General features: G+C 39.1%; 1 protein-coding gene across 1 annotated transcript; it reads left to right on the top strand.

Annotated features, from left to right (window-relative positions):
• The first annotated feature begins 273 nt into the window (after nt 1-273).
• On the top strand, nt 274-8,160 carry nr5a1b (nuclear receptor subfamily 5, group A, member 1b). Its single transcript, XM_042395365.1, has 6 exons — nt 274-414; nt 538-679; nt 2,093-2,739; nt 5,698-5,817; nt 6,855-7,002; nt 7,630-8,160. The coding sequence occupies exons 1-6, from the start codon at nt 283-285 to the stop codon at nt 7,881-7,883; spliced, it is 1,443 nt and encodes a 480-aa protein (XP_042251299.1). The 5' UTR covers nt 274-282; the 3' UTR covers nt 7,884-8,160.
• Nucleotides 8,161-12,018: the final 3,858 nt, after the last annotated feature.

The following is a 12,018-nucleotide window of genomic DNA, read 5'->3' as shown; positions in this document are numbered from 1 at the left end:
TTTCTATTTGTCATGTAGCCTACTATTTTGTTTTCCTTTTCGGATTGTCATGATCCAGTTTGTCCGAATGCATTTATTTTCCGGGACAATTTAAACCACTGGCATTATTTGTTTAATTTTTGATAAATGTTTTTGATCAACCAGCACATTTGATTTTGGTTTCAGACTGAAGCAAACGTCACGATGTCTCACAGCTGCTGGTGCAACTTCTTCAGAATTTAAAACATTCTTCAGTTTTCTGTGTCACTTTTAGTCGATTGTGAATGGGGAAGAGAAACCGTAATGTTGCCTTTCCCAGGTCCATCGTCCAGCATGGAGTACAGACATGATGTGGATGTGGAGGAGCTGTGTCCAGTCTGTGGAGATAAAGTGTCTGGATACCACTACGGTCTGCTGACCTGTGAAAGCTGCAAGGTAGACGTTGTTCTCCGTTACATTACTCTGTTGCCTACTAGGACTGTGTATTGTAACCTCTGCTGTAGCTTGTGAAGCGGACAATTATTGTTCTATTAGTAACATCTTTTTTAACACTCGCAGGGCTTTTTCAAAAGAACGGTTCAAAACAACAAGAAGTATATCTGTGCAGAGAACCAGGAGTGCAGAATTGATAAAACTCAGAGAAAAAGGTGTCCGTTCTGCAGATTTCAGAAGTGTCTTCATGTTGGCATGCGACTGGAAGGTAAGGAGGGCTTTTCATTCTCAGGAAATACATTTGTAGTGCCTACAGAGTTTAACTGTCGGTTATAAGTAAACTGCTGTTGTAATGAAAACCTTGTATCCTCATACATGTTACAAATATACAACTTTAACCTGCTTCTGACGGCCTATAGTCTATTATATGGTATATTTTAAAGCCTGCTGCCAACATATGAGATGAATATTTTTTTTAAAAATTGTACATTTGAATATTAAGAGACGTTGTGTAATCCTAATCTAATCTAAACAATCCTAAACAATCCTAATCTAATCTTCGATGGTTTCATGCTGTTTAACGTTTTTCTTTGTATTCTTTTCTGTTTCCTGTAACAACAACAACAACAACAACAATAATAACAATAATAGTTGAGAGCAGAGTAAAATGCTCTATCATGTTTAACTTAATAAATCATAGAACCTTTTTTCAGCAAACAGTAAAAGTAAAGTCAGTTCATTTGATTTCGACATACTGTCCAATCATTCAAAATAGCATTTGCTGTATTACATAATTTTGGGGTCAAACACAGTGTTACTGAGCAAATAGGGAAATCATCTCTAAAATTCAGTTGCTTTGGGAAATAAGAATCAGTCTGTCTTGCAGTGTAACAGACCCACAAGTTTAAAGGACAGGTTCATCATTTTCCAAGTGTGTCTTAAAACAAAAGTCAGGTGCCTGAATAAACATAGAAAGATTGCTATAATCCTCCTTTTCATACTGACCATTAAAAGATCCCTTTGTAATCCACTTACAATGTAAATGATGGAGGACAAAATCCAAAAAGTAATTTTGTGCAAAAATTAATTTAAAAGTTGATGTGAAGCTTATATCAGGCTTCAGCAGTCTGAGTTAGTCAAATAAATTGAATATCCCCAATAGTTACTCTCTTTTTAGTCAAAATTCCCTCTTTGTGTCTTGACAGAGTGTTTCCCTGTTGAGCTGCGGTGGCAGTATAGTAACAAAAAGAGGAACTTTGGCACTAAAAATGACAAATTTATGTTCAAAAAGGAAAGAAAAATGATAATGTTGAAACAGGATTCTCCATTCATCTTTCAACAAAAAGCAGCTGAATCAGTTTAAGGACAGCAGACCCTCTGTTTTTTGAAATTTGATATTGTATTGGCTATACAATGAGAATATATTTGATGACAATAAATAAAGTTTAAAAGTTCAGGACTGGTTCATTTTCACGTTTCCCTGAATGAAAAGATGTTTAAAAGATATTTATGCTATATTAATAATAATATTTACTCAATACCTTTATAAATGTACAATGTAATTCCCCAAAGTTAAATGTATTTATTTATTTTATTTTATTTATATCATAATTTGTTTTGTGCACATACAGTATACATCAGCTTGAAAAACTGCTCCAGACAAATAAACATTTTTTGTCAGCTGTCCGTGCAGATCGGATGCGAGGTGGCAGAAACAAGTTTGGCCCCATGTACAAGCGTGATCGTGCTCTCAAGCAGCAGAGAAAGGCTTTGATACAAGCTAGTGGATTTAGAATAGAGAGCAGCCCACCTGTGGTCTCCTCAGCCCACCAGAGAGACTTTACCTGTACCGGTGGCCTCCACCCAGATCCCATCTTCAGCACCATCCCACTAACCACAGCACAGAATGACCGCATCAGCTACCAACCTCCATCACTGTGTACACTCCTGCCCTCCAACTCACCTGGTGCCACCCAGTACCAGTGCACCTCCTTTTCAAACTGGACCATCAAGTCAGAGCACACCAACATCTGTACAAGTTCACCACGCTCTGCTGCAGGAATCTACATCGACTCAGACAAGGTATATTCAAGACCTTTTTCTCCACATGGTCCCAGGATGCCTCAGCTAGTGATGGAGTTTGTGCGCTGTGATACAGATGAGCTACAGCTGCAGAACAAGATCACTGCTCGCCTACAGCAGGAGCAGAGTAGCTGGGAGAAACACAGGAACCTCAGCACCTTCGGCCTGATGTGTCTCATGGCTGACCAGACACTGTTCTTCATCGTGGAGTGGGCTCGCAGATCCATCTTCTTCAAACAGCTTAAGGTGAGATCCTATCTGATTTTGGTTTTAAATACTGAGCACAGTGTTATTATAACTGATCGTGTCCACATGGTCCAATTAGGTTGGTACATATAGTGACAACAAATGGCATGTACTTTGATAATTCATACTTCCTGTTTCATCATGTGGCATGAGCACTTACATGGTTCCTTCCCACTGTGCCAACTGCTGCAACTTTTCTGAATCAGTTAACTGGCTGACAGTTAAAGGTACCCTGTGGAGTTTCTGTTTATATTCAGTCTTTCTCACCAGGTCTAATAAACCTGTTGAATGCGCTTCCTCAGGAAACATTTACAAAACGGACTTTTTTTAAAATTCGATTTTGAAACCTGCATTGTTTACATACAGGTTTACTGGCTAGCAGCTTCTTCCCAGTTTAGCTTAGCTTAGCACAATGACTGGAAGCAAGGGGAAAGGTAAATTAATTCATTAACATGGACATGTGAAACAATAAATGAAAAAATCCTAATTTCAGAGTCACTGCAGACTTCCTCTAAGCTACAAATGCAAGCAGACATGCACCTGCCCACACGCACAAACACACCCACACATTTATACCATGTATCACACATTGGAACAGCCACGCTCATGTTTGTCTTGTGCTTTCTACTTGAAATGTGCTGGCTGTGATGAGCACATGCTGACAGGATGAATCACACATACAGCCAAGTATGACTGAAGTGACTGAAACACCAACGCTGTCTCAGCAGTTATTACACTCTGCTGACAGAAATAAGAATAGAGCAACTGAATACTGACTGATCAGTTACATTTGTAAAGGTTTATATTATTACAATTCAGTTACAGATTACATTTTTTAGATGGCAGCGTGGCACCTGCTGTGTTATTTCATCTTTCTGTCCCTCTAATACTTTTTAGACTATGTCTACATAAGCCAGCCAAATTCTAAAATGTTGTTTTCAAGTAAAAATGTCATGTGTCCACAGCAGGAGTTTCAGCTTGTTTTCTGCAAATACCTCCATCAAAACTAAAATGCCCAAACAGGTAATTCTCCTCCTACTGGAGGATGTGTGGAGGATAGATGAGCAAGTCAGCCACAGAAAACCAGTGAAGAAGAAACAGTATACTATTTAAGTTTCCGCTGTGGCTTCCTGACATTTTGTTTATTGCAAGCAGATTCCAACAGCTTGATAGATAGTAGTAGATAGCTACATTTAACTCTAAACAAGCCGTCAAAGTAGACAATAAAGAGAACAACACTCACATGAAGCATTTCTTCTTCTTCCTCATCCAATGAAACACCAATGTAAAACAATGAAATGTTGCCACCATTTATTTTGTCACTGATATGACAGCGTTTCTACAAAGCTCTGTTTTCCCTGTACATACTACAACTTCTTTTTTTTTTTTTTTTTAACTCTCCTCAAAACTAAAAACACAAGAGAAAAAGCAGAAGGAATGAATTAAACAGTGTGTTTATCTGTTGTAATGTTAATGTAAGCTGCAAACATTAGCATGCCCAGCTAACTAGCTTACTGTCTACAGAAGTAATGCTAATGTAGTGTAACATAGTACAGTAGTCAGGGAGCACATCATTAGCAAATGTTACAGTATTTTGAAACGTAACAGGATACATTAGAAAAAGCCCCTTCAGGACTGTGACGTCCACTGTGTGGTATTGCCCCACTGCATGGGAGCTGGTCCTGAATGCTGCTATATCAGTGTAGTGTGTTCAATAGCAACAACTGTATTTGCGAAAGTTTCTACTCCAGCAGCCCCGGCCAAACTCATTCCCCGAGAGCGTGTACCTAACTCATCTGTTAGTCCTCATTCTAGCCTTTTCACTTGTAAAGGTGAAAATACAAACATTAAAGCTAAAACTAAATCTGATCTGTGTTACTAGCCCAGGTATGTTTTTCTAAGATAAGCACTCAGAGTTATCGGAATAAAATAGCAGTAGAATAATAGTCAATAACATTTTTCCATGTCATACTGCTTTATAATACTAAGCCTAACTAGCTACCCTACAACAAAAATCTCAAAAAACAAAGATGTCTACATTACATCATGGTATGTTCACACATTTCAAAATGATCTCAGCTTAGCAAAAAGGTGAGTCTGTACCAACCAATGTGATTGTAAATGTTTCTTGATAATCGCAGCTTAAGACATGACAAAAATGAAGCAATAGCATGCAGTTAAACACTTGTAAACCTAAATGCAAAAGTGTTTTCTCACGAAAATGCTTCCATTCATGACAGTATTCTAATGTATCTATGTATGTCTCTATCACATCCACACAGCCACACAACTGCCAGTGCTTCCTAGACATAACTCCAGTATACACGTGTGTTGCCATTTGTTATCCATACAGATAATGAAGTGGTGATTACATTTAGGTATTAACATTGCATGTGAAATTGTTGGCTTTTTCAGTGACTGTTGATGGCTGGTGTCCAGGTCTTTGTGTCTGGTTTTCAGACTGGTGTGTGCTCATCTGTCACTGTCCTCAGGCTGTTTCCCAGAGGTTACAAAGGTTTCAGGTTGTCAGCTTTAATTGGAATGTACAGACATCATATTTGTGTACAGGCAAGAGTGTTCAGTCACAGCCATATTCCCATCAGTGTTAGTTAATACAACAATACAAGAATCAGATGCTGCATGGCTGCAGAGAGTGCAGGAACAGGGGTAAAGACAATATGAAAGTGTCTTTTCATCACTTTCAACTTATGGAAGTTAGGTCCAGCACCTTAAGCTTGCTTACCAAGCTTTTAATTGTATCTGGTACCTACCTGATAGCTTATTGCAATTTCTGAGAAGGGAGAGCAAAATGGAGAGGATGTGTGCAGTGAAATGAAAAAAAGGGAGTGAACAGAGGCAGCTGGAATGAAGTGGCTTAACAATTGTTCAGGTTGGCTGAAAGGGTCTTGTCTTAAAACCTGTATTTAAATGGTTTTACCTCTTTCTTCCTTCTCCAAGGTGACTGACCAGATGAAGTTGCTGCACAGCTGCTGGAGTGAACTGTTGCTGCTGGACATCATCTCAAGGCAGGTCCTGAACAGCAAAGAAGACAGTGTGCTCCTGGTCACCGGACAGGAGGCGAGTCATCTTTGATTCTGTTTTATCCCATTCTTTGGTCAATGCCTTTTTGAAGGCAGCAGGTAGAATTTTTTTTGCAAAGATACAGCCTTTTAATGCTACTTCTTCTGTTATCCTATGTATCCTACCTAAAATGTCTCCAGAAGAGGTGGGAATGATGCAATTCTTCCAACCGAATTCTCTCCATTTCCTTGAATTTTAGGTGTATCTTGTGTTTTGCAGAACACTTCTCTGATAATTCTATTTTGAGTTCTGATTCCCATTTAATTTGATGTACAGAGAGCAGTTATGGATCTGTAAGCTGTGACGCAGTCTCAAATTTATTCTTGAATTTGTCTCTTTATATGCTTCAACCAGTACCTCAATCAACTCTTCTCTTCTATTTCAACATATTTCAACATTAAAGATATAAAGGGAAGTGTTGTCCCTGTAGTGTTGTCTGTCCCATCTCATCGCAATTGTATCATGGTGGAGGGATTTGTGCTTTTGCCTGAGGGCCCCTGGAAGATGTCTTGTCCAGAGCCTGGGCTCCTGATAGGGTCACCCAAGGCAAATTGGTATGAGATGAAAGGCTAGGTGGTGATTTACACAGACCACTGTGATTGGTTCATACCTCATACCTCATCTTGAACAGGAACACCAGGGCATAGAAATGTAACCAGGACTGGGTATAGTGCTTCAAGGTGAGCACCTCCAATCCCTGTACAGATGTCCCAGACACCCCTGAAACCCCTGTGTCCTGTGTATTGCCAAAAAAGTGACACAGGGCACTTGAGGGCAGATTTTAGCTTTGTAGAGCTTGGTGATAAAATAAGGAGAAACTCTGTTTTGGAACATAATGAAACATCACCTCACTAAAGGCATGGAGTCTAAGCTAGTGTGTAAAGGGTTACCAAACAAAGCTTTAAACACTAAACTGCAAGCCCCAAGCATTTTTCCAATCTTAGAAAGGAGCTATTTCACATGAATCTGAAATTGTGCTGTACAAAGTTACATCCATGACTGTTTCTGATATCTACACGTTTTCTTGGGTTCAGGTGGAGCTGTCAGCCATAGCCTCTCATGCTAGTCCCACCTTGGCCAGCTTGGTCCAGAGAGGACAGGAGCTAGTTGAGAGGCTTACCATTCTAAAGGTGGACCGGGAAGAGCTTGCCTGCATCAAATTCCTCCTCCTCTTTAATCCAGGTTAGTGACATCTGATGGTTTTTATCCATGAAGCTTCATATTGGCAAAAAACAGTCTTGGAGTTACCCACAGATTCAATCACTTGGATTTTTGGATCTTACCAACAGTGAATTATTTAGTGATTATCTAACAATGCAAACATCAGTACAATTATAGCCTGTTTCCATCACAAGAACTTTTCATCACAGGAACAATTTCAGGAACTGTACCTGCACTTGAGCCAGAGGAACCAGGGTCTAAATGTAGATTCTCAGCCCAAGTTCCTGGTGTCCAAAAAAGTCGCCACTCTGGGGACTGTACATTCCAAAGGCCTAGGAACTATCAAGGCAGAATATGCAGGTCATTCACTGTCCAAACACAGCCCCCACTGCTGCTTCAACTTTGAGTACAGCTTCATTCACAATTGCTAGTGTCAATTGTGAATGACTTTGGAGACAGATGTTCTGGAGTTCTCAAACACAGGAGTTCTCAAACACTACCATTGTTTTTTATCACCATTTATCTGACTAATTTGCCTAATCTTTACAGTTTCTCTCTCCAGAGTTTAGTTTAGCATCAGTTCTTTGCTCCATGATACTAACCTTCTACATTCATTGGTTGTTACTTTCCCTTTCCGCCACTGAGCAGATGTGAAACAGCTTGAAGACCATCCATTCATAGAGAGAGTCCAGGAGCAGGCTGAAGGAGCCCTGCTGGAGTATACACTGTGCACCTCCTCTCAGTACCTTGGACGGTTTTCTCAGCTGCTGCTGTGCTTGTCTGAGTTACGCTCTCTCAGCACCCTCGCTGAAGACTACCTGTACTGCAAACACCTGAGTGGTGAGGTGCCCTGCAACAACCTGCTCATTGAGATGCTCCACGCTAAGCACAGCTGGGCATGATGACTGAGTGGGTCTGTGATTGTCTGCATGATAGTATACGCAAGCATTAGGTTATGATGAATGTGTTTTCTGTGCTTTAAGAGTGCATTTTAGCAATAATATATACAATAAATATTTTTATAAACGGGAAAATGTGACACATATCCACTGAGTCTGTCTTAAAACAACAGTCAGGTGCCCATATGAACATAAAAAGAGGTTTTGCCCACTATAATCTTCGTGTTCATACTGACCACTAAGATCCCTTCAAATGGAGGACAAAATCCACAGTCCTCGTTTTGTGCAAAAATATATTTAAAGGTTTATATGAAGATAATATGAGGCTTCAGCAATCAAATTTGAGTTAGTCAAATAAAATGAATATCTCCAACAGTTACAGTCTTTTTCCCTCTTTGGGTCTCAACAGTGTTTCCCTATTTAGCTATGGTGGAAGTATAGGAACAAAAAGAGGAGCTTTGGCACTAAAAAGACTGTAATGTTGAAAGATATCTACTTAATTTGACTAATTTGGTCAGCTGAAGCTTCATTTTAACTTCAAATAAGCTTTTAAATACATTTTCACACAGAAGGAGGACTGTGGGTTTTGTCCCCCATCACTTACATTGTTTGTTATAAAAATTATGATTACACTGTGTATGAGTGTTACTATTTTATCTATCATGATGAATTGTTCCTGTCTTGTACTGCAACTCTGCAACATCAGCAGACTTATCAGCAAAGGTTAAAGGAAGTTCAGTATTACATTTGTAAAGAGGAAGATGTAGAAATTAGAATTTGTTGGAGACAGGGTGAGACATGTCATCTGGGGGTCAGTTGGACAAGATCCTCCTGGACAGGAGAACTGAAAAACAAACATGACGTTATCTATAAGTCTGTATTTGATAGATTAAGAAAAGAACTGTAACACCCACTTAAAGTGTATAAAACCCTGTGATAAGCGCTCCACTGGGAACCTTTTTCTTTGCAACCTCATCCTGTGTGTTGCACAACGCTCCTTCTTGTACAAGAAAATAAATTCTGTTAAATGTGATACTTCGGTTCCGGTCTCTATTGTTTAATGGTCATTAAAAAATTTTTTTTTAACATTGGTAGTGCATTATGAAGGGATCTTCTAATGGTCAGTATGAACAGGAGGAATGATTACAGCAAGAAAAACATGTGTCAATGTTCATTTGTGCACCTGACTGTTGTTTAAGGACAGATTTGAAAAACTGTGAACCCGTCCTTTAAAAGAGCAATCTGATATTTTGGAAAATATGTTTGCCATCAAACCCAGCATTGAATTTCATCTCAGTGCATCTTATGTAGAGATAGGTAGGGGAAAGAGTTTCCCCTAGTTTAGCATCAAGACTGAAAACAGGGGGAAATTGCTAACATTCAGCATAACAGAAAAACAAAAGCGAAGCTGATCTGTAACAGTGTAAAATGTATTCCTGTTATTTAAAACTATTTATTAGTTTGGTTATGAAAAATTAAATACATTTGAGTTCCAGAAGGTCATATTTTTATATAACCACCAGTAAAGATCTCATATTGCTGTTTATGGATGTCATGAGGCCCTACAAAACATGTAGAACAGTTTAAAGACACTATACCGTATGTACAATGCTTAATGTAATTATAAGATCAGTACATGCATAAAGAGCATATACATATCACATGCGTATTCTGTGTATTATTTTGCTGTGTGTTCATTTGAGCCATTTTAAACTTTGTATTGATTTATGTGTTGACATTTTGTTCATGAAATGTTTATGAAGTAACTAACAACTTTTCACTTTTAAAGGAATAGAAAGGACATTTATCTCTATCAAAGCATTTTGCATTCAGGAGGTGAATAACTGCACTGCTGTCAGTGATAGAATCCCTGAGGTCAGTAAGAAGTGATGCCCAATCATCAGTTCTCATCTTGCTGGACCTGTCGGCATCCTGTGGGTACAGCGCTGCTCTGCTGTGAGTCCTACTTTACAGGATGATCATTCAAAAAGTCCATGTGTCATTTCCTTTCCATTGGGGTACCGCAAGGATCTGTTCATGGTCCCCTCCTCTAGATTTTTTTACCACTGCTATGATTATGATACACAGTTCTACTGGTCCTTCCTGCTAGACGAACCTATTGTCTCAGCACAGATCTCAGCCTGCCTCAATCAATAATCAGAAGAAACGTCTCCTTCATCTCAATCTAAGACTGAGCTGTTGGTGATCTCAGCCAGGCCCTCTGTTGAGCACATCAATATCCAGTTCCAAAAACATAGATTTGGTTTTAACTTTGGTAAGGACATTTTTCTTTTATCAGACACCGAAAATAAACAGTTGTGTGTGTGCACTTGCTTTCTATCTCTCTTTTCTCTTTCAAGTGCACACATATGCACAAATACATATATGCATACATACATACATTAAGAGCCTGACTGCAAAAAGTTGACCTTACTGATTATTTATTTATACTTCCCCTAAACAGTGCATGCAGTAATAACTTATCCACTCTGAAAAGAGGAGGGATGGGGTTAAATAAATATTTGTCCTAATAGTGTCAAAGAAGATTGGTCTTTGGATTGATTATTAGCTAAGCTCAGCTGTTACTGACACTTCAGTTCTTCTTTAAAAAGGACCTAATGTCTTAATTCTCTTATGGGAGGAATTTACCCCAACAGTGATAAAGTTCTTTCATTTATGTCTGACGTTTTCAAATTTGTGATGTTTAAAACATTTAGACTATGAATACTACCCGCTTCAGAGTCACCACTGGTCATTCAACACAGGGTTGCAAGTAATCAACAATGCATAACACCTTGAAGTTGAGGTTTGTCAGATAACCAGAGGAGTATCTCCTTTCACTCTTTACTATAATAACCAACTTTTTTTGCAGGAAACACAAAAGCCTGGCAACTCTGCAAAGATCTAACCGGTAACATTATGTGGAGTTAAAATGGCAAGATTGTTTGAGATCGGTTAGTAGGAACAATTCAGCAACACCTTAACATTGGTAAGGACATGTCCCAAATCTGTGCCCATGTCCAGCTTTGTTCCACCTCGCTCTGTCCAACAAAGTCTAGAAGTCTAGCTAGAAATCTTGGCTTCACAAAGACCGACTAACTTCCACTGACTATGTTGCATCTGTCACTCGTTCATGTCGCTAACAGGACATAACATCAGAAAGATCAGGCATTATCTGGTGAGAGCGTCTCTGCAGGTTTTGTGTCTTGCGTCAGGTTGAACGTGAACTGAGTGTTGAGGCACTTATTCTTGAAGGCCTCATCAATCTGGCTTGAATTGTACTTCCTTTTGTTTGTTGATTTGGACAAAAACGTGCACCAAATTATTAAATGTAAATGTAAACTTGAAGCAGGTTGTGTAACTTGCCATGACTTTTCTGGACCCTTGGGGGCAGCAAAGCAAGCTCTAAACACAATACTGACATATTATCACCTTTGAAGCTGATATAGGGAACTTGCTATCAGTTTCCCATTTAGACGTCCAGCAGACACGGAGCATTACTCAGAACACAGAACATTAGCATTCATTCAGTGTTATGTTTGTATTCACCTAATGAATATAAGTCGAATATTCTCTCTGGGCTTCACAAAGAACATCTGGCTATATAGCTGCTAAATGCTCCACTGTGTTTACCAGCTAGACTCTAACTGGGTCTGTCTGCTGTTCTGGCAGGTAGTGTAAAGTGGCTTTATCAGAGCTTTTTCACTGAAAACAGCTGCTCACTGCTGCTGCTGGAAACCAGGTTGATGAGAGCACTGAGTGAACCAATGTAAAGAGCAAAGATGTAAAAGCTCCGTAGAGATGAGGGGAACTGCAGAGTGGATTATAATTCTCTGTGGGTTTGTCACTATCAGTGACCACTTTTCAAGTAGAAGTAGTCATGAGATCCATTGTTAAAGATCTCTTCTAGACATGCTTTAAGATGAATATAAAATATTGTACTCTGAATAATAACTTGTGTCTGATATGGTTTTCCCACAAAAAAAGTTAAATTATCTTGCTAAAATCCTTAAAGGTTTACTATGCGGGATTTCTCAGTTGGTGTCTGTAAACACACAGCATTCAAAGTTGGCCTCTTCTCCCCAGCTTGACACCAGAGCAAGAGAGAGAGAGAAAAGAAGTGGTCAAGCGAGCTAGA

This window comes from Thunnus maccoyii, chromosome 19, assembly GCF_910596095.1.
Source record: "Thunnus maccoyii chromosome 19, fThuMac1.1, whole genome shotgun sequence".
NCBI lineage: Eukaryota > Metazoa > Chordata > Actinopteri > Scombriformes > Scombridae > Thunnus > Thunnus maccoyii.
This window is presented reverse-complemented; position numbering and strand designations above follow the sequence as displayed.